Genomic DNA, 22,589 nt, shown 5'->3' with positions numbered 1-22,589 from the left:
TGGGCACAGCCACCATGGGCTAGAGGATGGCTCCATTCCTGAGCCCCTCTTCTCCAGGGCAGGGCTGGCAGCTTGAGCACCTCCCTGAGCACTATCCCAAAGTACAGCTTCACCTTCCCTGCTTTTAAAAATCAGCCCGGATATATTTGGTTATGAAAACATCCATGAGAAAAGCAAACGTACACCATCACCTTTCACTTTGGGTCAAAGTTTCAAAACTGCATTTTCATTTAATTGCTCACAGGTTTATTTTTGGTTTGGCTTTTTGTTTCGGTTTTTTTTAAAGCAACTTTGAAAGAAAAATACTTCCCAAATAAATAAATAGATAAAGTGCTGCTTCCAACTGCAGTCAGGTTTAGCTAAGATGCTCACAAAGGTTATACTTCAAAGTGCTTTTTGTGCAGATCCTGAAATGCCTTCCCATGCCCGGATGCATTCGGCCAGCAGACGCTGAAACGAGTAGCAAGACTTTTAAAGCCCATTGAAATGCATCCATCCACCCTCTCTTCATAAAAGGAAGCCTTACTTAACAGGCATTTATTATTGCTGAACTAGGGTTGAAAGTTCAGTGTCCTTATAGACCAAAATTATCAAGATTTCTGAGTTTGCAGCCCACGTTTAAGTCCTAATGAGCTATTGTACCCACTCACTGCTATTAACTCTTTGATGTCAGGAACCCATGATGCTCTTTTAAATGTCTCACAGATGTCCAAGGGAAAAAGTGCAAAGCTCACCTGTGCTGAAGGACAGGTGAGCAAGCGGGTTGGTTTTTTGGTATGGTTTTTTTTTTTTTTTTGCCTTTAGTCCCCTCCAGCAAAATATGCAAAGACAACTACAGCATTAAATATGCATGTCAAAGACAGGCTAGCCTACCAGTCTGGACTGTGAACTCAGACTCAGGGGAGCTGTACATCGCTTCCAGCTTTGCCATGATCTGATATGCAGAACACGTTACCTTCCTGGGAAAGAGACGTGAGCATACGGTGCCCGTCACACCACACACGTACAGCAACCCAACTGCTGCTGTGTGCACTGCACAGCCCCATCTCCCCTGGATTTGGGCAGTCTGAGGCAGCGACAACAATCTGCTTTTCTGACAGTTCCTTGTCTACTACATATTCCTAAATACAGGTAACAGTAAAATGATAATGAAATTATCTTTCATTTGCACCAAGCGCTTTGACCTGCTCATTACACAGTCACGTCAATGAAACTGTGTCCGCAGGGAGAAGGCACTATCATGCTTAAATGGCACTTGGCAAGGGAAGGGTACCTAATTTTCCAACCCCAGACGAAGGCCCCCAGTCCAACCACCAGCAAACAGGAGCAGAGTGATGTTTTATTTCCAGAGTCACAAGCCCAGCTGGGCGCCCAGGCGTGGAGCAGATTGAGTTGGCCAGACAAGAACACGGCACCAGCTCTTTGGCTGTTCCCCTCTACCACCAGTGCTGTGACTGCTCCCTCACACTTTCTCACTGTTTACTCACCCACAGATTCCTCAGCACAGTGACCTGAGCTGTCCAAGGCTGCCTATGCAGGAATGAAGTTTAACAGTCCATCTCCGGAGTGAGCGGACGCTCCCTGGACGCGCCCCGGGCATGACGAGCAGAACAAGTCACTGCAGGGTGAGCCCAGCAAGGCCCTACAGCACCTCTGTAACTGCCCAGCCACATGCTAGACACCTCCAGCCCAAATGGCAGCTGCTGCCTCACGTTTACCCCTCGGGCAGCAATTGTGGAGCAACCAGCATTGCCTCAGATTCACACCGGAGCTTATCCCAAAGTAACCTGTCCTGGCCATCAGAGCCCTTTAATAAGGAGCAGGTTATTTCATGTCCAGTAAACGACTTCCGTCCAAAGAGCTGGACATGCTTGAAAAGCACGGACGTGAGGAGTCAACGTGGAGCAGTTACGGCTTTAGCAATTCAAACTCTTGCTTGCTTAATATTAATTAACCACATGGACATGCCCAACATGCAGTGACAGAAGTTCTGCTGCCAGGGAAAACTTCACTGCAGACATTTGGGGTTTTCTAATGGTATGGCTTCCATGCAGCTGCTTGGCAGAAGCCATAAGTGCATAGTAAGAAAGTCTGGTGGCTTTCAGGTCTCTTCATTCTGCTTTCCTCCATAGAACATCATTTCCTTATTACAGGGCAGTCCCAAGCCCACAACACTCAATACTGACATAGCAGAGCTCTGCAGGCACAGATTAGGGCAACTTTTTTTGTTTTCTTTCCTTTCCCAGACACTATCCTTTCAGCCAGGGAATGAGACCATGTTCAGATTTTGTTCATTTCTCAGTGGGCAGACGAGCATCAAGAGACCAAAATCCTTCAACTTTTCTTCAACTCTCCTCCTACAGCCCTGGGAAAAAAATATGTCAGCACAAGGACAAGCTCCAGGGGAGAAGAGCTCAGGTCACACTATTCCTTCTCTCCCTCTTTCTTTTCAGTAGCTGGGGGACAGTCTGAGGTCACAATCGTCTCCCAGGAAGGGACTTTATTTCATATAAATGCTCATTTCAAGCACCCCAACTCAGAAAAGCATCACTACACAAGACATCACTTTGAACACATGCTTAAATGTTGTCTTGAACACCGATGGACGTCAATGCATGTTTAATGATTTCTTGAATCAAGGCCTAAAAAGTAAAAAGGAAGGGGAAGCTAGTTTCCACAGTAATAGCAGTTGAGAAGTCTTTGAGTCGTGCCAAAAGGAAAAATGCATGTTAAAGAACCACTCGCCTCTCCTAGGAAACTGCAACTCTTTCTGCAGGCCTGCACTGCAGGGCCCAGGGTCACCATCAGGTCCTTAATCTGTACCAGGAAGGTGGAGGGATAAAGTTGGAGGAAAAAAAGAATAACAACAACAAAAAAAACTTCAAACCAAACGCCAAAACTTGCTTATTTCTTACTTCCATCAGGGATGTTAGTCAGAAAACACCCTTCCTCTTGTAAACACACAAACATATGTGTTCAAACCATGCATGTCCATGACCAGCAACCATGACCAGCTGTCCCTCACTTTGTTTGTATCATTCCTATAGATGGGGGCCTGGCTACTGCCAGCCAAGGTGGAGGAAGGACTGGACCAGCTCCCCCAAACGTATTAATTCCAAGACATGAGGTGTAAGGTACATCTGACACAAGGACCTAAATGACACCTAAAGTAACTTTTCCCTAAGATCAGATAAGACGTAAGAATTTTAGATTTAGATTTCAAAAACTATTTCAGTTTCTGTGGGTTTTTTTTGTTTTGGTGGGTTTGGTTTTGTTTTTTTTTTTCTTTTACTTTCCTGCGGGGCTATAGGCTTTTTTGCTTGCCTCTAAAATCCAGATGTGGAAATCATCAGTTTCTCAAAATCAACTTGGGAAAGTTACTTAGCATCTCTTCTGGCCAGACCGGTGAAACAGAGGAGGGAGCAATGCTTCCCCACCTTGGTAAAATGCTCAATGACTTTACTCACAGGTATCTGTTAGATACGAGCAAAGCTTCCAAGTAAGTTCCCCTGGAACCAGACCCCTGTCACCAGCCCACTGCATATCCAAACCTAAAATCTGTTTAACAACTTATTTCTAGCTTCCTTTTGTGAAAATAGGCACAGAACACTGCTTGGGAACAGATAACAGGGGGGAGCTTGTTTTACAAAGGCATCACTCCTTGTTATTTGTAACATCTCTAACTCCCCAAAGGCTTTCCAAAATGGGTCTGCCCCTTGCCAAACAGGTCTGCATAGGGCAGAGCAGAAAGCATCCTTCCTTCTCTTTATTCAGTGGCTTACAAAGCAGCTCCAGTTTCTTTCACAAGAGAGAGTAGAAATGTCCACACATTCCAGAAAGTAAAGCATCCCATGAATAATCTAATCCCAAACCACATGAACTGGTGAGAAAAGCAATAATCCTTGAGCAAATTGGCAAAAAAATGGTCCTGAGCCCAGCAATGCCGGTTTCCTTCCTTTCTTTTTAATGAAAAATACGTGCTGTTTACTTTACTATAGCACCTGGACACAGCACACAGACCTTGTTTAGACAGAAAATAGGTGGTTCCTATTCAAGTAGGCTCATCTGCACGGGAAAGTTTTTGTGCTCAAGTGTGAATTGAAAAGCGCAGAACAACTATTTCGAATTATCTTTCCGTGTGGACACTGTTATTCAGCACTAAGAGTTCCTTTGTGAGATTTAGCTTAATCCGTTTCCAAAGCGGATTAAGCTAAACCACACAAAGGACCTCTTACTGCTGAATAAGAGTGGCCGCATGGAGAGATAATGAGGAATAGTTATTCTGAGACAGCCACTTCCACGGGGTATTTGGGCTTTTCCATTCTGCATCAACAAGCCCAAAGCTGGACTGGTATGGGAAGACTGTGGTTCTAGAAATTCAGAGAAAAATAAGTGCCAGGGTCATATCATACCCATTAAACCTTGTGCTCTACACATGATGGCTGCTCCTGCTCCCATCAGCACAGGCTCTGGCTCCAGAGGAGGCTGCATTATTCAGTACCTACTTCTCTAAGCTCCAGACTGAATCCAGCCACAAACCTCGGCTGCAGACAGGGTGCACGGGGAGGAGGACCTGCGGCGAGCGGCCCTGCCAAGTCTGCCACCCTCGGTACACATCAACTTTGATCTGACAGGCTCACCCATCTGGCTCTGCAGCATCACCCAGCGCTGCTGCGCTCCTCGCCCGCTGCCAAGGCCGAGCTGCTGCTGCTGCAGCCCTCGCACCCGCCCGGGGCTCTGGGGACCGACCGTCTGCGTCCTCCCCGCTCCGCCTGGCACAACCACTCTTCTGCTGGAGAGCTGATAGCCTGCTGGTATTTAATTGTAGGCCCATACAAGTCCCTAGAAGTTCATTCAAAATGCACACTTCAGCATAACAAAGTGCCATCAAATTCAAAATGCAGCTTGTGCTCCTCTGTGCTGAAATACTCTTCCACACCATCTTTCCGGTGTAGGTTTCTCAAAATGTTGCTCTCTGCAGGTTTATTGTATCCAGGACTAACTAGTCAAAAATGGCAAGAATCTAGGTATCCTATTTGTCTCATATTCAGGACCTAAGGGCTTATTTTATAAGATATAAGAAGGAATCTTGCAGTAGATGCACTTCCAACCACACTGAAGGCAGCAAGGCTACATCTTAAGATGATCTGATGAGCAAGCTTTTGTCTTGCTTCCTCTTCACCCAGAGAACTTCAATACTCAGATATGTCAGAGAGAGATATACTTTGGTGTGTCATAACAAACCAAAATGACAAATCTCAAGGCTCCAACTTATATGCAAGACTGCACAACCTCTTCAGGAAACCAAAGCTGCTGCTGGTTCACTGCAATATCCACAGCTATAAACCTGCTACTTCAGGAGGACCTGCTGAGCCATCCCTAGTAATGCTAGAGAAGCCTGACCCTGCCTGGAAATGTTGCAGCCATCCATCACAAGGTAAGTCACCCCAGCACTCAAAAGCCAGAGTGTTTGCCAGCACCAAGGACCAGGTTCTCTCAAAGTCAAACCAGATGATTCATGAGAAATGGATGCTCAACAGATGAGGGTTTGATTGGGCTGAGCCTATCCTAATGCCCTACTCAGCTGCCTTCTCCTGGAGCAACACTTAGGGTTGCTAACTCCTACAATTTTACAGCCAGTCTAGCAGTACTTGCTGTTTTTCAAGGCATGGTAGCCTTGAAGTCGAGTGTTTAGGGAAGAACCTCAGACTCCACTTACAGCACACAGCAAGCTCACAAACTGCTATAGAGAAAACTTTGAGATTGAGCAGAGTATACCCTGCAGGCTCAGGAAACAGAACAAATAAAGAGAATACAAAATGTATTATTTAAGAAACAGAAAACAAACAAAAACAACACACAACCCCCCCACCCCACAAATCCCCAAGATCTTTTGAGGCCTGACTCATGATCCTAGAACAATTGGGGTTGGCAGTACTATATATTTTACAGTGTTTATTCACAGCTGAAATATCCCAGCATCCAAATGCTTCAGAGTTCTTGGAACTACTCACAGATCTCCTGACTACAACCAAGCGTGACAATTCATCCCAGCTGCCAATCCAGCCCCAAGGTGTCTTCTGAAGGTGCTTTAGTGCTGACTGATGTTTGCAGAAGCATTAAATTCCTGCTCACTTCACAGTAAGAGGTACAAGCCTGCACATTTCCCCAGTCTCAGCATTACAGCAGAGGAGTTCCCTCCAGTACTGAAAGGAGGGCTGTAGAGGATGGACATTGTGTTACAGAGTAAACACAAGGCCATGAAGCAAACCCCTAAAGTCTGAAGTATTCTACAAACGTATCAAATTACCAAGCAAATTACTTTCATGGAGCCCAAATTTCTTCTGTTGTCTACACAAACCAAGCACTAGGTTTCCATTCATATTTAATGGGTACTGAATATAATGGGTGTGTTTTATAGGAACCCATCCAAAACAATTTTATTGGACTGCCGGTAGGTGAATTCTATACTTAGCCCCAAACATTCTGGTTTGTACACAAAATTTTTTTAAACACAACAAAAAAATCAAAAGGAATTAGTGGTGAAAGATTCAGCCACAAAATTCTCAGCAAGCTTAATTTGTTCTGTGGCTTAATTCCAAGAAGCTCCAAAAATTGAGGACAAGACGTTTGCATACTTTTGGGCATGTATTAATGAAACATTTTATTTACTTTGCAATTGCCAAAGCAATTAGCCAAATAAAGTATAGAGTATTTAAAAAGGAGAGAGTCACTAAAGGAGCTTTCCAATTAAGTCTGCGTGAGTATTTCTGCAGTGTGAGTCTCAGGGATCTGCGTGTTGGGTCCATGACCTACCAGCCATCAGGGATGGATGGGGCACCAGGGACAGCTCAGACACAGCCCTCTCCTCCTGCCCAACGTGTCCCTCTCAACACCAGGCACTGATATCAATAATGCCCAGCCAAGTCCTTCCCCCCACAACACCACCATGTTCCTGACCACCCTGCGGATCTCTAGGGACAGAAGAGGGTGTTCCTATCATGGCCACAGGCAGCGTGGAAGCCACAAACATCTCAAGAGGTTACTGCAGAGGAAGAAGAGTCTTCCTACAACAAAACATTAAAGACAAAGAGCTTTAAAAGCCCTCTAGGAGCACTGTGAGTGGAAGCTGCAAGATTATGGTTCCAGATGGCTCCACACATACAGGACACATGTATGTCCAGCCTGTCTGGAGGGACACTGAAGGTGCATTTTAAAATCTGCCTAAAATATACCTAACTGTTTAGCAGGTATTTGTTTTTTCTTTAAAATGCAGAAGTACAAACCACATTAGACAAAAAAATTAGGGAACAGGCAGGACAGACTTCAACTCCAGTTGCTCTGGGAAAAAAAAAAACCTTCTGATCTCTCCAAACCACCCAGAGGTCCCAGATGCCCACAGTCCATGCTCATTGAAGAGACTGAGAACAGTCAGTATGTTTCAGATGGTTTTGCCTTCAGTTTTGCTTGTCATATTATGTTTTGGAAAAACATTTTTACTTTAAAAAAAAAGAAGAAAAAAAATAGATACACTACTGCACAGTAATTCTTTGTTCTTGGTGATTCAGTCTACTATATGGCTGTGTTCCTTACATATTAGGCCAAAAAGTACTGGAAGTCCTACCCCAGAGGTTAACACTGACATTTACTTCAAATGCAGGAATTTTTTAAACCCCTTAGTGTTTTATAAGGAATATATTGTACCAAGCCATCATCCTCTTGCCTTCTGAATGTTTTTGCCAAGCAGTAAGGAAGCTAAAAGCAAGTCTTTGCACAGCCTGCAGGAGGCAGGATCCCAGGACTGGTCTTTCAACCACACTCCTGCCCAAAACAGGGTATGGCTGAATCAGAGAATTTACTTTGTAGGGAACAGGGAAGAATAGCACTGGTTTTCTCCTTAAGGTTGTAGGAATACACACAGATAAAAGAGGTTTTAAAGGAGCTTGCTTTCTGCAGTGAGCAGATTTCAGAGATCCTCGCACAGACATACCTTGCTCATTTTCACCTGCCTGTCCAGGCTGCAACAGAAAATGTTGATGTGAGATTCCCACTCCTACATCACCCATCTCCCATCCTTATCACCCTGCTGGCAGCACACATGTGGATCAAATCGGGTGCACACTGACCATGGGACTTCAGGACAACTAGCACCCCACCCCCTGAGAGCAAGCTGAAGTCTGCTTTACACCCAAAACTTCCCGCTAAGACTGTTTCACAAAATCTTAATACCTTCAATGAAATCAAAGGTCAGAAAGAAAAGAGGGGAAATAACCACAAAAAACACTTCAAAAATATCCCAGCCTCATAATAGTACTATCTGCAGGCTGAATTCAAAAATTTGACCTAGCAAGCTTAATAATATACTATTAAAACAATTTTTGCCCCAGTTTTCTTTCACCTTTGGACACAGATAAACAGCATGACTGTGCCAGAGCAAGATGCAAAAAGTCTTACCAGATGAGTGAAGCACCTAAATGTAAATAAATGCACTGGTCTTAAATGGAGCCTCATGCTGTACCTTCCTCAAGACATACTGAACATAATTTCAGTTTAATATTCTGGTTCTCATTATGGACCTTGGAGACTCTCTCAAGCACCATGAAAAAGCAGTATTAACCCAGCCCTCGGCACTGGGGACAGCAATCCAGCCAAATTATTCATGCTGGTCTTTTGCTTCAATTTTTGTAGTCTTAACTTAATGTTCTTAAACAAATCTGAAAGGAGGATGGCTGACAAATAGAACAGATTTTACTTTAGACATTACAGACAGCCATGTTATGCAGCCTTGAGTCATTAAGCTGAACTCCTAAGGGGAGTTTCATTGGAGCGGGGAGTAAAAACTGACACAGAGCTTGTGGTTGTCATAGCCAAGCACTGAGAAGAAAGAGTGTTAAAAAAGGGAAGGGGAAAAAAAGGAAGGAAAAAAAAACAGGGGGAGGGAGAGAAAAAAGAAAGTGAAGAGAAAAAAAAAAAAGAAGGAAAAAAAAAAGGGCAGGGGGAACCCAAGCTGCCACACTCTCCTTTCCTCTCTTTGTAATCCAGCTATGAAGATTAACCTCAAATCCTGATTTCAGAGATGGGGGAAAGATAAGAAGTGATTTGCAGGTGTTAGCATTTTCCTACAGATCTTCAGGGCAGCCCAACTGATTTGAAGATGAAAAACTGGCATGGGTACACTTGATGGGTGGACTAGACACAGCAAGCAGGGCAGAGAACCAGTTTCTATCCCTACATGTTACACTTGCACAGAAACATCAGGATGCCCATGAAATACTCATCACTGTTCCACAAAAAGATGAACTGTGTTTTCACAAATGCAGACAGAAGTGGATATAGAGCCCTGTGCAAGAGCAGCCAGGTCCCAGGTGCTGTGGGCAGGCACAGCAGCAGCAACAGGGACACCAGAGATGCCTGACACATCCCAGGCCAACTGGCATCTGCAGCCACTTTATCTCCCCCAAATGCCATTACCCGCTCTAACTTTATTTACTAAAAAAAAAAAAAGACCATTTTCACTCCACAAAATTAATGTGGCCTGGGGTCGGTGCCAGGAAAAAGGGTGGAAAAAGCTGCCCCTTATTTATATATTTTAACAGAACAAGGCAAAACAGTTTGCTGCTAGAAATAAACACTAAACCTTGCAGAACCTCCCCCCCTCCCAAAAAACCCACTGCTCTCCCCCCTCACTCCCTCCTCCGCCTCCTCTCCCTCCAACATTGTAAGTAGCACAAAAGATCACATTACAAATGCCAGCTGTGGCTCTTTCGGGAGAAGGTGGCCTCCATCTCGGAGGTAGTATATGTTCCTCATGGCCTAAGTGGTTGCTATGGTAAATATGCTTTTTATTGAATAGCAGAGTGAAACAGCTTTTAAAGAGATCCATAAGAACCCCATAAATGGTCAAAACACAAAGCAGATCAACCTCAGCCTCCCTGGAAGCAGGTTTCGCTTCGTTTTCCAAAATGATTGTGATTTTTGAACCCTTTTTGTAAGTTTTGTTGACCACTCATCTCCACCTCGCCCACACCTGGGTGGAAGGGCTGGAGAGAGTCAGGGGAGCTGAGACCCCAGTCAAAGCCCTGAGCACCACAGGCTGCTTTGGGTTTCAAAGGCAAGTGTCTGCTCTCCTGCAGGGCAGGAGGCTTAGGGACACTGGATGCTCAGCACTGGGAAGCTCAGATGATCCCAACCAAATTCATCCTGCCCTCCCCAGCTGCAGCTACCCAGGAGAAGCCTATGGCTCCCTCTCCATCGCTTCCTAGGAGCCTGTTCCACCATGCCAGAGCCACGGGAACATTCCCACCCCATGTCAGTCCTCCGACACAGCAGTAAAAAGAAAAGAAGTAAAATAGGAAAGTTTCTCTAGCTCATTTCTTATTAGGAGTAAGATGATGGCAGGTTTTGATGACTGTAGATTTCTGATTAAGCAGCCAGACATCTTTTCTCTGATCTCTTCCTCCAGTGACAGCCCAGGTGGACAGGAAGGAAAAGCAAAGTAATTCTGAAAAGTGAAGCAGCCAGCACTAGGTATCAACTGGGCAGATACCAGTCTTGTTCCAATTGCTCTCTGATGATTTGAAGGATGGTTTAGAAGCTATGGATTCTAAAATACAGGAAATCTTTTTTTTCCTTTTGAATAAAGAACTATGACACTCATCACAATGGGCTGACAATTCTCAATTTAAAGAAACAACAATGGAAAAGGAAGCACCTCAAAATGTTTAGTGTGATTTGAAATTTCTAGAAAAACCAATGTGTGCCTTGGATGATCTACCAGCTGTGTCAGCTCTAGACTATAGAGCAGAAAGTAAACAATGAGCAGTTTCTTTTCCTGGCATTTACCTTATCATCCAATGGTCATAAAAAGTTTTTTTTAAAAATCACATTAAACTTTATGATTTTTTTTCAGAAGAAATATTCTAACCCACCACATGCCATTCTCTCCAGAGTAGATGTCCCAGTTGAACAGTCAGAGCTAAGAAGCTATTTAACAATAGATGGCACTGACACTGGTTGTGGGTGAGGATGGACCACTGCATATCTCTGCTCTTGCAAATCACCACATAAACAAACCATTTCCTATTACATCTCTATGGATGTTATTTTAGAAAGTAAAATAAACCCCCAAACCACTCTCATGTAAATTTGTACTGAACATTGCAAACTCAACATTGTTTTCACAACAGAAGCACAAGAAAAATTAACCGAGAATTTAAAATTTAAGTTAGAAGTTAATAAATAACAGTATTTTTTAAAATACTATTCATTATAAAGAGAGTTTTCTATTTTGCATGTAGTAGTAAATATTTGATACCAATGTTTATACTAAATGAGTAGCCATCACAACACAAAGGAACGTGTGCTTTGTTGAACTAGGCTCTTTTGAGCCTTCACCCAGGTAAAAATCCTGACCAACTCTCATGCTCTCATCCAAGATTTTACAATAAGAAAAGATTTCTTTAAGTAAAGGACATTGAATAGGCTTGGTTTTGATTTTTCTAAGGCAATCTTAAGTCTAAGCTTTCCAGACCATCTCTTCACTCTCTTTACTTCAACACAGATAGGTCAGATGTGTAAACCAGCCTGACTGGACTCCACTGCCACTACATAATCCTGCAGTGTGTAAATTTAGAGCATTTTTACTCCCTAGTCTCCTGTAAGGCACATGGATGATAATTTCATAATTATCACTGATAACACAGCCCAGTGATAACAAAAGTATTCCCTCCTTTTACCACAGGCTTGTTAGGGATTTGTTTGTTTTGAAGTATTTCTCCTTTGGTCTGTGTAAAAGAAAACTGATGACAACCATTGCCATTAATGTCAAATGCTTTTTTTTTTAAACAAAGGAAGAATATCTTTCTGCGTTTACTTACAACAATGTGTGCTGGAGATGGAGACCTAGCATCCTTGAGGGCTTGTCTACTCTGAAGGCTCCCTGCCTGAACATCAAGCAGTGGCCATTTCATCTGCAGATACTGGATGGAGGAAACAAAAATGGGAAAAGAAAAATGAGTTCAGAAAAGAAAGGCAAAAAAAAAACCAAAAACAAATCTTAGGTAACATGGATAAAAAAGTATAAATCAAAACTTATGCAAGGAACTGAAACAAAAAATTAAGACAACCTTACATGTTTGTGGATACAAAATCTGTGCAGAACTAACAATCTCATACCGCTGTGTTACAGTTCAGGAATAAGAAAAAAAAAACAGATTGCAAAAACAGTATTATATTAATTTTACTAATTGTAGCAAATCTGGAAGTAGCATAAAACCCACAAAGAAACAAAATAGCACAACCATGGAGAGGATGGGACAAGGGAAAAGGTGGATATCAATGTCAGGAGAGGGAAAACATATAATGAATTAAGAATATGATCTCATTACTGAATGGGTCATCTGTTAGCCTTCTTTCAACAAATGTACCAAGTCAACTGCTCCAGCTTCCCAGTGCTGTACAAGCCCTAAAGACAGGGCACTACCCCAAAAAGACTGCTGGGTCTTAGCAGATATTTTCTCTACTTTTCACCATTTCTGAAAGACACCATGGATTTTCTTCTGGCTTATCTTCCGTCAGACAACCCTGGCTGGGGGACAGCCACAGCTTTTCTGTGGCACTGCCCCACCACAGACAGCAGACAGGCTGGACACACACAGGTGCCCTGTCTGCAGCATATGGGGGAACTGACTCAAAAACAAGAAAAGCTTCAGCTCCCTGCACCAGAAGTGCTCAGTTCTGAACAAAAGCAGGCCCACAGAGAAATCAGTTATCCCAAACAAACTTCTGTGCTGTACATCTAAATATAATTTCAGCCCAGGCTTTTCTCTCTGCATGCTGCTGTGCTGTCCCAGTTAACACAGGTTAATATGGGACTTCTAAAAGCCCTGTATCATGCTGGAAGAAATGTGTATGGCTACATACATTCACCCCCTCCCATAACTAAGAAAAGCAGCTGCACACATAGATCAGGCCACTGCAGAAGCTCCTATTTTAGCACTAGACACTGCTTGACCTGACAGATCTATTCCTAGAAAATACCTACCAGAGAAATAGTTATGTTTACCCATTCCTGCCTTTTTTTTTTTTTTTTTTAAGTAAGAGTAGTCTTGAAGAACCACCATGCACAGACAGCCCCCGGCACTCCAGGCAAACAGCGGAAGCTGTATCTGAATCTCCATGGAGGAAGGAAGGAGATCTGGTTCCATGCTTTCAGCACATCACTATCTATCACATTTGCTCACGTATGCAAAACATTTGCTCACATGCAAGGCCTGTTTGCTGCAAGACTCCGGGCACTGAGGTGCCCAAAAGGCAGAAGCCAGCAGGAGAATGTGTTACCAATTCCCATCACTTGGAGGGCCTGAGTTTTCCGAGCTACTGGAATGCAAATAAACAAACCCATACTCTGGATTTGTGCCCCATATGAGTTCCACAAGTTCCAAGAAGTCTTGTTTTTATTCATGTTCACATTTGGGATTTGTGCAATGTGGACCAGAATGTTTCAGCACTTCTTAAAAACAAGAAATAAAACCCAAACAAACCAGAACTAGACTACCGATAAGCAATATTTCTAAGTCTTACAACTCAATTGAAAGTCTCCAGATATTTGATCACTTGCATCAAATCCCTGCTCTTCAATATATGTGACCACAACATAAATTTTAAAGTTGAGATGATGTTAAAGCAACTTTCTAACCCTTTGTGGTTTCAAAAAAGTGAATAAAAATGCAACCCGAGTGTGTAGAATTTGGACCCAAAGCTTAAGCCAACTGAGAGCCAACTTGTAAACTTGAGGGGAAATCTGATACAGGACAGATTTTCAGATGGCACTATTAAACAAGTACACTGCTACATTTTCAAAAGTCCACCAGTTTTCTTAGACAGCCATGAAAACACTACCACATAAAGGGGCGCATGAATTTCCAGAACGGGTCCTGATGGGTCACAGCTACTATTGGCTTGCTCAGGTTTTCCAGACAATCAGTGAAGTGTTTTTCCCTTCTTCCAAGGAAAACGTCCTCACAGGATGTGTGCATGACTCTGCTTCAAAGTTCGCAGTGGTTTTTGGAGAGCAAGAAGCTACTGCTGCCACAGCTGAAGCCTCTACAAGAACATGACAGCTCAAACTGTGGATTTTCAGGGAACAGACACCAAGCCATTACCCACAAAAATAAACTCATCATCTTCATTTTTCCATGACCACTCCACAGTCACAAGCAGCCCTGGAATATCCATACAGCCATGACAGCCTGTGAGGAGCTCAGGTCAGCAGCTGTCCTAAAACACAGGCTGAGAAACATGTGGGCTTCTCTGAGTCTGCCCCAAGGGCAGACAGAGGCATTGACAAGCAGCAGGGGTGAGCTCACAGCAGACCCCATCCAGTCAGTAATTATTGCAGGGATTACAAAGCCTCCAGGACTGTCAGTTGTGCTGGTTTTTACTAGCAATAAATTCCATTAGAAGAAACAGAGCAAGAAGGCATGGCTGCTCCCACTCCACCTCTATCCCGCAACAGCCCGTGCTCTCAGCCCATACTTTCAGCTCCTACACCAGGCTGACCTTAGGGCAAGATGAACGTTTCAGAAGATCTTACTGTTACACTTTTTTTTTCTCCTTTTAAAACCCTTAGTCTGGACTCTCAGTAAAGCCCTTCTCTTACCCACCCCTGGCAAAGAGGATCCAAGAAGTCTCACAGTGCAAAGGCTAAAGCACAAACAGCTTCTTTTGGACATGCACATGAAGCCCAGCAGGAAGAGTCCAAACCCGGAGGGCTCAGTTTTGCACACAAGCACAGGCATGGACAGCTTCCATTTCTACCAGTGGATAACACACTAGTGGGAGACAAAATCAAATAATCCCAGACCCAAGGGAAAGCAGTAAAGCACAAGGGTCGATATAGCAACTTCCATGAGTTCTACCAAGTGGCCAGGATCCAGAGCAGCCTCCCAGCCCTGCTAAGGGTAAGATGTTCTGTCTGTCAGATAAGCAGAGGGGGCCAGAGCCCACAGCCAATGCCCACGTCAAGCTAGTGAACCCACACCTTCAACAGCAGGATGTTTGCAAAAGCAAAAAAATGTTTGCTGGCTTCAAAATGCCAGCCCTGTTGATAAAGTATGAAATATTAGCATTGTTTAAGGTGACGAGCCTGACTCAAGGCCTCCTCATCCAAGAATTGTCATGCCTGTAACACAATATTGATGTGGTGGCTTATAATTCTTACTTTACATAAAAGCCTCATTGTGTGCCAAATTCAATCTCCACAGGCTACCTGAGCCACAGATTTTTACAAGTCTACATTTCAGCGCTGCGAGTCTACAATACACATAATTTTCAATTATGTTAGGGCAGAACAGGATCACTGCCTATATAACATTACTGGTTGGAGGAAATGAGACTCAGCCCTACTGCCGAGAGAGCTAACTGGATCCAGATGGTGGCCGAGCGCCGCAGCCGGCCCGGGGAGCGACGTCGCGGCAGCCACCCCCTCCACAACTCTCTCTTTCACGGTGCAGGGACATGCCAAGCCCTTGCTGGGCTGGGAGCTGTCACAGGAGGATGCTTGGGCAGGGGGGAATTGCATGGAGAGGAGGGAGAGTTGTGATTGCTCTCGCAGGTTTACTACTGCTGCCCTACACTATGATATTCTTATTGAAAAGGAGAAAAATTAAGTCCTGCTGCAGCAGAGAGGTAAATCCTTTCCTTCCTCAAGCAACTAAATAGCAGGAAATCCTCTTCTCTTGGCCCTAAATGCAGATTTGAGTCAGACAGTTCCTCTGATTTGCAAGGAGTCCACAAAAATCCAAAGCCGATTTTCCCAGCCTTCTGACACTGCTTTTAAAACATTTCTTCACCGGGCAGCTGCGAGGGGGCAGAAGGGTAAGAGGGAGGGAAATTTCCCACCAGCCTGCTCCTGCAAATGCTGGACACCCGCACGCTCCTCTGCTGCTTCTTGTGTCTCGCTGTGGAAATCAGGACTTGCCTGTACAAACACTGAACTTTTCAACAAATTAACTCTAACAAATCTGTGCAAATTATTTCAGAACAAAACTGTTGAAATGGGCTCTGCTGGCCTGCTTTTAACATTTTTTTTAAATAATGTCATCGTGGTGCAAGTACTTTATTCCCTGTTTAACAACATGATCTGATGGGGATCATTAGCATGTGTGCGTTTAAAAAAAAAAAAAGTTTTATGGCAAGTCTCAGAGAGCTTAAACAAAATAATTGTTAAGCTCCAGGCCTCCACACAAGAATTAAAACAAGTTTGGGGCGAGCATACTTGAGAGAAACCAAAGCTTTTAAAAAGGCTGTTAAATTGTCAGCACAAGGGAAAAGGCAAATGATTTGAATGGCCCAGATTTTTTCTGTAGAAAGGAACAAAAAACACAAGCCCAAGAACCTTCCTACACATCCACACCTCCCATCTACATCCAGAGGGTTCTGCAAAGCACAGACCCGCCGGGAGCAGTTCTGCATAGCCACCCCCCAAAGCAGCCACCTTGTGAGCTCTGGCTGGGCAAACAAACATCTTCCCCAAGTTTTCACAGCAGAGTTGGTCAAAAGCAGCTGAACTCCACATCCAGCACTCGAGGAGTTTGCTGGAAGCTCTAACTCAGGGCCAGCAGCTGCCCCACAGGCCAGGGCAGGGCTCACAGCAGCGTGGCTGTGGAGGAAAGGATGGCACTGAGCTCACAGGTGTTTCCTGCATCAGTGTCCAACCTGGACCTGTCCCCTTGTCACACTATTGTTTTCAATACTAGATTGCCCTACAAGTGATGCTCTTCAACATATAAAAACATAAACACAGTAAAGGGGGGGAAAGGCCATATTTTTAAACAGAAGGAAAGCTGCACAATGCTTTCCAGCTCAGGTTTCCTGCAGCTGGTGCTTATTAGCTCCCAGGAACTGAAACAAGCAGGAGCAGGGCTCCTGCAGACAGCTTGATGCCACTGGTCTCCAATACCTCCCCTAACCACTGGATCACACCTCCAAAGTCTGCACTTTCTCCCTGGATCTCAAATAGAAATATTCCTGATCCTAATTTTGGGGTCAGTCTCTCCCTTGGCCAGCATTGTAGAGTCACGTGAAGTACACACCTGGATGTCAACTTGAAGGTCAGGAGTTTCTCCAATATTTAGTTAGAAGCATTTCTGGGAGGGACATCTAGACAAATTTTAACCAGAGATAATCCAGAGATCACAATGCTGAGGGGAGAGCTGATATTTATGGGGAAGCCAATAAGGAACAAAGATTAACAAGACCATAATAGCTCTCTACAGACAAAAAAACCAAGTTGCAAGAGGATACTTATCTTGGTACCTACAAAGAAAGGTCTGTCACCTAGTGTCTCCACTTACATTAGAAGCAAAGCCTCTAAAGATTTAACTGTAGACCCTCAGCTTCTGCTCCATTGCTTAATTTACCTCAACCCCTTATTTCTGGTCTTCAGTTATCACCTTGTTTGTAGAGGTGTGCGTGTGAGAGCAAAATCTGGAGGATTTATTTTAAATAACTGAAAGAGGCTGTTGAAGGAACTTTAAAAAGGACTCCTATTCCTTGCAGACCTGCAATGTCTGGAATTTTTTGTATGAGAAGTAATAGACACCACCCACGATGCTGAGCCCTTCTACAGAATATGCAATGCACCATCATGAGGCACAGGGGAGCTGCTCAACACAAAAGCAGCAAGGTTGATTTCAGTGAGTCCAATCCTTTGCACACAAAAGATTTCCCCAGAGCATTGAAGAAATTAAAGCATAAAATTACAAAACATGAAAGTATTTATCATACATCTCCACTTTTCATTTTATTAACATAATCTTTTAAACTATTGTAATGCCACAAAAATAAATTATTAAGTAAAATACATAGATGGGGGAAAGTGGTACAAATACCAGGAGCTGGTAAATGTTATGTTCCTGCACTGATACATGCACATAAGGCCTCTTCCAAATTTAAAATGTCCTTTAATTCTCTCATTCTTGAGAATTTGAGTGACCTTGTCTCCTTCCCTTCCAGTAAAACAGGAGTCCCTGACACACAGACCTTGAGTTGCCCATTTCAGTATTTTGCCCGTGCCTTTGTCACATTACTGAGGTGCTGCTAGGGCAGAAAAATGAGACAGTCCTCCACTGGCTGAAAGTTAGAGAAATGTGTTAGTGATTAAACAGCCCAAGATCACCTAAAGGAGGGATTCCTGAATGCAGAAACCCTGGGATCTGGAACTGTCCCACTGAAGGCACAGAGCCACCTAAGGTGATGGGCAAAGAGGATTTGGTGTGGGATAAGGCACAAAGCAACAGGCTGAGCCCCACAGGTGCCCCATCACCTGCAGCTCTCCTGACTGCAGATGTGGGAACATCCCAGAAAGAGCAGATCCTGTGCTTTCTCCTGACCTCCCCAGGCTCTTCTGCATCCCAGATGAGATGCAATGCAATAGGTCCACCGCATTCCTACTGCCAGGCATCACCCTCCGCTTGCACAGGTTTTCTGCACACCGTGATAAGGGTGTAGAGGAGGTGCCATGGGAGAGAGTCAAAGAGAATAACCAGAAGCTTCCTCAAAAATTATTGCCTATGAAAGTTCAAGCAAATGCAGATAATTATTTGCTCACTCTGACATGGATGAAAGGCATTCTTGCCATCAGTTCTACTGAAACACTGAAGTAAAACAGGTTTTTTGCTTCTACTGAAGGCAAGGTTGGTAGGCTACAGTTGAGTTCTGGGATACTGATACCGAGCATAAAGAAGCAAAGTAAAGGCTAATCAGCTACTGCAGGAATTTAAAATAATTTTTTTAGCTTTACAAGAGGAAGAGTGTTCATGTGACATAGAAGTACAGCATTACTTTCTGCAGTTCACATGGTATCTCTGCAAAGTAACTGCAGGCTATATTTCTCAATCCTGGGTGGAGCTTGGGAAAGCACCATTACTTTTTTCACATTTAATTTGAAAGACCCCACAATCCTCACTGCACAAACCAGCAGGTTGGCTGAGGACTATTCAGATATTCAGTCTGCAAAGTGCTAATCCAAAAGACAGGTACAAATAAAAGCATCATTTCAGTCAAGGAACAAGAATAAGCTATTTTATCTACTTTAAACCAGGAAAAAACCCAACTTCATTTTTAAGCTACTTTCCCCAAATTTTCTCTGCAATCTGTTCTGCTGCACTTAAGCACTGAGTTTCTATTAGATGAAGACTGGGACAGTTGAAAAAATTCAAGCAAATCTTTCTGTAGGTGCATCTTGCTTAGACTCACAGTTTAACCAGCCTCCAAGACTCACCAAAAAATTTGATGTACAGACACACAATTTCTCATCTGGCAATCTCCCAGAAAGTGAGAGAACAATTGGTAACTAGCGTTTGCATGAAGTCCAAGAATGCATTTTATGGTCTATAAAATATAATTCCTCTCCTCCCCTTTAAATCAAGGCAGTAAAGATATCTGACAGCACGTTAGAGACAGAGATCATGGCACTGAGCTACCTTCATTCAAATAGAGGAGCTGCTCCAGGGGAACCTTGCCTCCCTTAAAACCTTCCAACTCTGTTAAGAGCATAGCTCTATTTGTAAAGGAGGGGCTGTAACTTTAAGCTTTGCAACTACTTTTTAAAAATTTTTGAAAAGGAAAAGCAAGAAAAACCCCACAGCACAGCTGTGCGAGGAGCAAAGAAGGCACTCCAAATCTGCCCCCATCTTTCCCTTCACTTCCACCACTGGGGGTTTGGAATGAAATTGGAAACATGGGAATATATTTCCTGATTACGGGAAGCATCAACCAGGCTCCTCCAGTACCCTGGTAGTGAAGCCCCTCAGGAAATTCATCTCTACATGATCACAATACTGAACTGGTACCATTTTCCACTGCATGTATTTTATGAAGGTTAAAAACATAAAAAAAAAAATTTAAAAAACAGACATAACAGACATAAAGAGGCCTATCTTTGTACAGCTCTGTCCTGCATCAGTCATAGAATCATAGAATGGTTTGAGTTGGATGGGACCTTGAAGATCATCCAAAGTTCCAACTTTCCTGCCACGAGCAGAGAGACTGAGATCAGGGTGCTCAGAGCCCCATCCAGCCTGACCTTGGATGGGGCATCCACAATTTCTCTGGGCAACCTGCACCAGTCCCTCACTACCCTCACAGGAAAGAATGTCTTCCTAATACCTAATCTAGACCTACCCTCTATCAGCCAAAAAAGGAATGATTTATAAAGTGCTTGGCACCTCCAGCTATCAAAAGCCAGCATGACAAAGGCAAGACACTAAAAGGATGCTCTGCAAGGCAAGTCCCTCTCCAAAGGGGCCTCCAAGATTGTATTGGTTGGGAGGGGTTTCTTCACTCTTTGATCCAAATTCTCATCTCAGATCTTGTGAAGTACCTGTGAATGAGTGGCACAGGTGGGTGAGATCCCTGAGTAAAAGTGCTACAGGAAAATTTAGCAGTTTGCTCATTATTGTAACATGGCCTAAGAAGGTTTTACTGAAAGAGTCATATTTTCTTCCACTGTTGGGTAAGTGAAACTCATGACTCTAATCACTACCACAAAAATTCCTGTCGATGTAGCAATTCTGGGTGAACTGCCGGGAGCCACTCTCTAGTAAACCCAGCAAATTTCATACCAAATTTCCTGTCACCTCCCTTGTGGTTTCCATGTGTGATTGGGCCTTCAATGCAACAAGGGGTAACTGCAGAATAAATGGCTCCAAGGGTTTCAGGCCTTCATGAAAATGAAGAACTTGCAAAATTCTCTTTTCCTAGGGGTGGTAAGTTTTGTCCTTTTTTTTTTTTTTTTTTTTTTTTTTTTTTTTTTTTTTAAGGTTAACACAAAAATGTAACCTTAAGGCAACCTCAGGAAAAAAGTCCTGGAGATAACACTGGAACCAGCAATCTTCTGACCTCCTAGGAGAAACTGGGAAGGTTGCTGTTGAGGTTTTGTTTTTCAGAAAGGCCTTGGAAAAAAAACTTTCCACTGCATCATATCCTGGTCCACATTCCTTGCAGTAATCTTTTAGCTCAGATGTGTGGAGATGTCTTTGAAAGATGTAAAAGAGGTCGAGAGTCCCCTCAGCTAATTGCGCTGGCTGAGAAACAAAACTTGTGGGCTGGGGTAGGATTTGTGTCAGCCTGACCTTCTGTGAGACCAGCTACTCCTCTGAATAAAAGCTTCTTGCTGCCTCTGCCAGAATCCTCCTGCCACTCAAGTATCATCTTGCTGTAACAAATTACTCCTAACCCAGGATTATGGCTCTTTCCAAATCCCTCCTAGAGAGCCGGGAAAGAAACGTTCCCTTCCCAGGATTCGGAACCCCCATCAATAAATTTCCTTTTTGCTTCTCTGATGGCACCAGGTCCTGGGGACAGCAAGACTGCTGCACCCTTTTTCCTTCAACATAAAAGCTGTACGTCTCAATTGTCCATCAGAAGAGGAAATTGTGAAGGCTTGTCTTTGGATACCCATAGAAAAGACACCCCATCTGGCCAGAGGGAAAGATGACTCCTTGCTAAGTAGGAAGAATTATATTTAGGTGGAGGACTAAGTGAATCATTTGGGATGAAAGCAAAATAAAACAAATGAAGTATTCACTAAATCTGTGCTGTCACCTCTTGTTCCTGGGCAGCCACCCCGTGTGTTTATTTTCTGGTTTCCTCCAGCACCACCAAAACAATGTAATATGCATTTAGGTATTTAAAAGAAGTATTTTTAAAAATATTCTTAGTTGAATCATCAGCCACACAAACTGTTCCTCAAGAATACATAAAATGTTGGTTTTTCTTAAAGGACATACAGAGAAAAAAAGATGTTAAAACAAATACGGCCCAGAGTTGACACCATTATGCATTATTTTTCCCCAATTTAAAGGGCACCCCCAATGAAAATAAGCCAAATTAACAGAAATTCCAAGTAAATAATGGCATGACTTTAGAAAGGCACGCTGAGTTTTCAAGTACCTTTAGGTTATGCATTAAATGTAAGCAACTTTTCTTGAACTGGCATCGTTTGCAGACTTAAGATGCACAAAATACACTACTAGAAGTTTTGAAGAAATGGGGGGGGCGGGGGGGCTTTTTGTTTATTCAGAGAGAAAATTTTTCCTCAGTCAAAAAACTACACTGCTATTATACCCACTCCCTGAGCTGAAAAGAGTAGAAACAAAAACCAAACAGCAAAATAAATGAACTAACATAAAATAATCCTTTCAGTTTTAACAACTTGGTAAAAAAGGGGAAACGCTCTTTTTTTTTCCACAGCAAATTGAAATCATGCATTGCTCCATGTATGTATAGGGGGAAAAAATAACAGAAAGTATTTTCTGCTGCACAAGGAAAAATGCAACATGCATGAGCCTGCATTCTTCTTCTCCAAGTGTGGGTGGAAAAGAAGAAGGAGGGACGAAAAAAAAAAAATCAGAATTTTTTTAAACACCCATGTATAAACAGTGGCTTGGAGGGGCCTCTGTCCCAGGGAGAAGGGCACCAGCAGCTCTGCAATAGTTCATGTCCTGGAGGGACTGTGCCCCATGCGCCAGATTCCTGTGGTTGTGGCAGAGGTTTGTTTTGGAGAGGTGAGCGTGGCTCTGCCGCGC

The 22,589-nt window shown here is 43.4% G+C and overlaps 1 protein-coding gene across 4 annotated transcripts in view; it reads right to left on the bottom strand.

The window, feature by feature from the left end:
* TCF7L2 (transcription factor 7 like 2) overlaps positions 1–22,589 on the bottom strand; it is a 172,644-nt gene that overhangs the window by 98,210 nt on the left and 51,845 nt on the right. For all 4 annotated transcript variants that reach the window (XM_041415733.1, XM_041415735.1, XM_041415734.1 and 1 more), the window contains exon 5: positions 11,877–11,978. In XM_041415733.1, coding sequence (XP_041271667.1) covers positions 11,877–11,978 — 102 coding nt within the window. The remainder of the gene's footprint in view (positions 1–11,876; positions 11,979–22,589) is intronic.

The sequence above is a fragment of the Onychostruthus taczanowskii genome, unplaced genomic scaffold, assembly GCF_017590055.1.
Source record: "Onychostruthus taczanowskii isolate IOZ18803 unplaced genomic scaffold, ASM1759005v1 scaffold5, whole genome shotgun sequence".
Classification (NCBI taxonomy): Eukaryota; Metazoa; Chordata; class Aves; order Passeriformes; family Passeridae; genus Onychostruthus; species Onychostruthus taczanowskii.
Note: the sequence above shows the minus strand (reverse complement) of the source record. Positions and strands in the feature narration are given on the sequence as shown.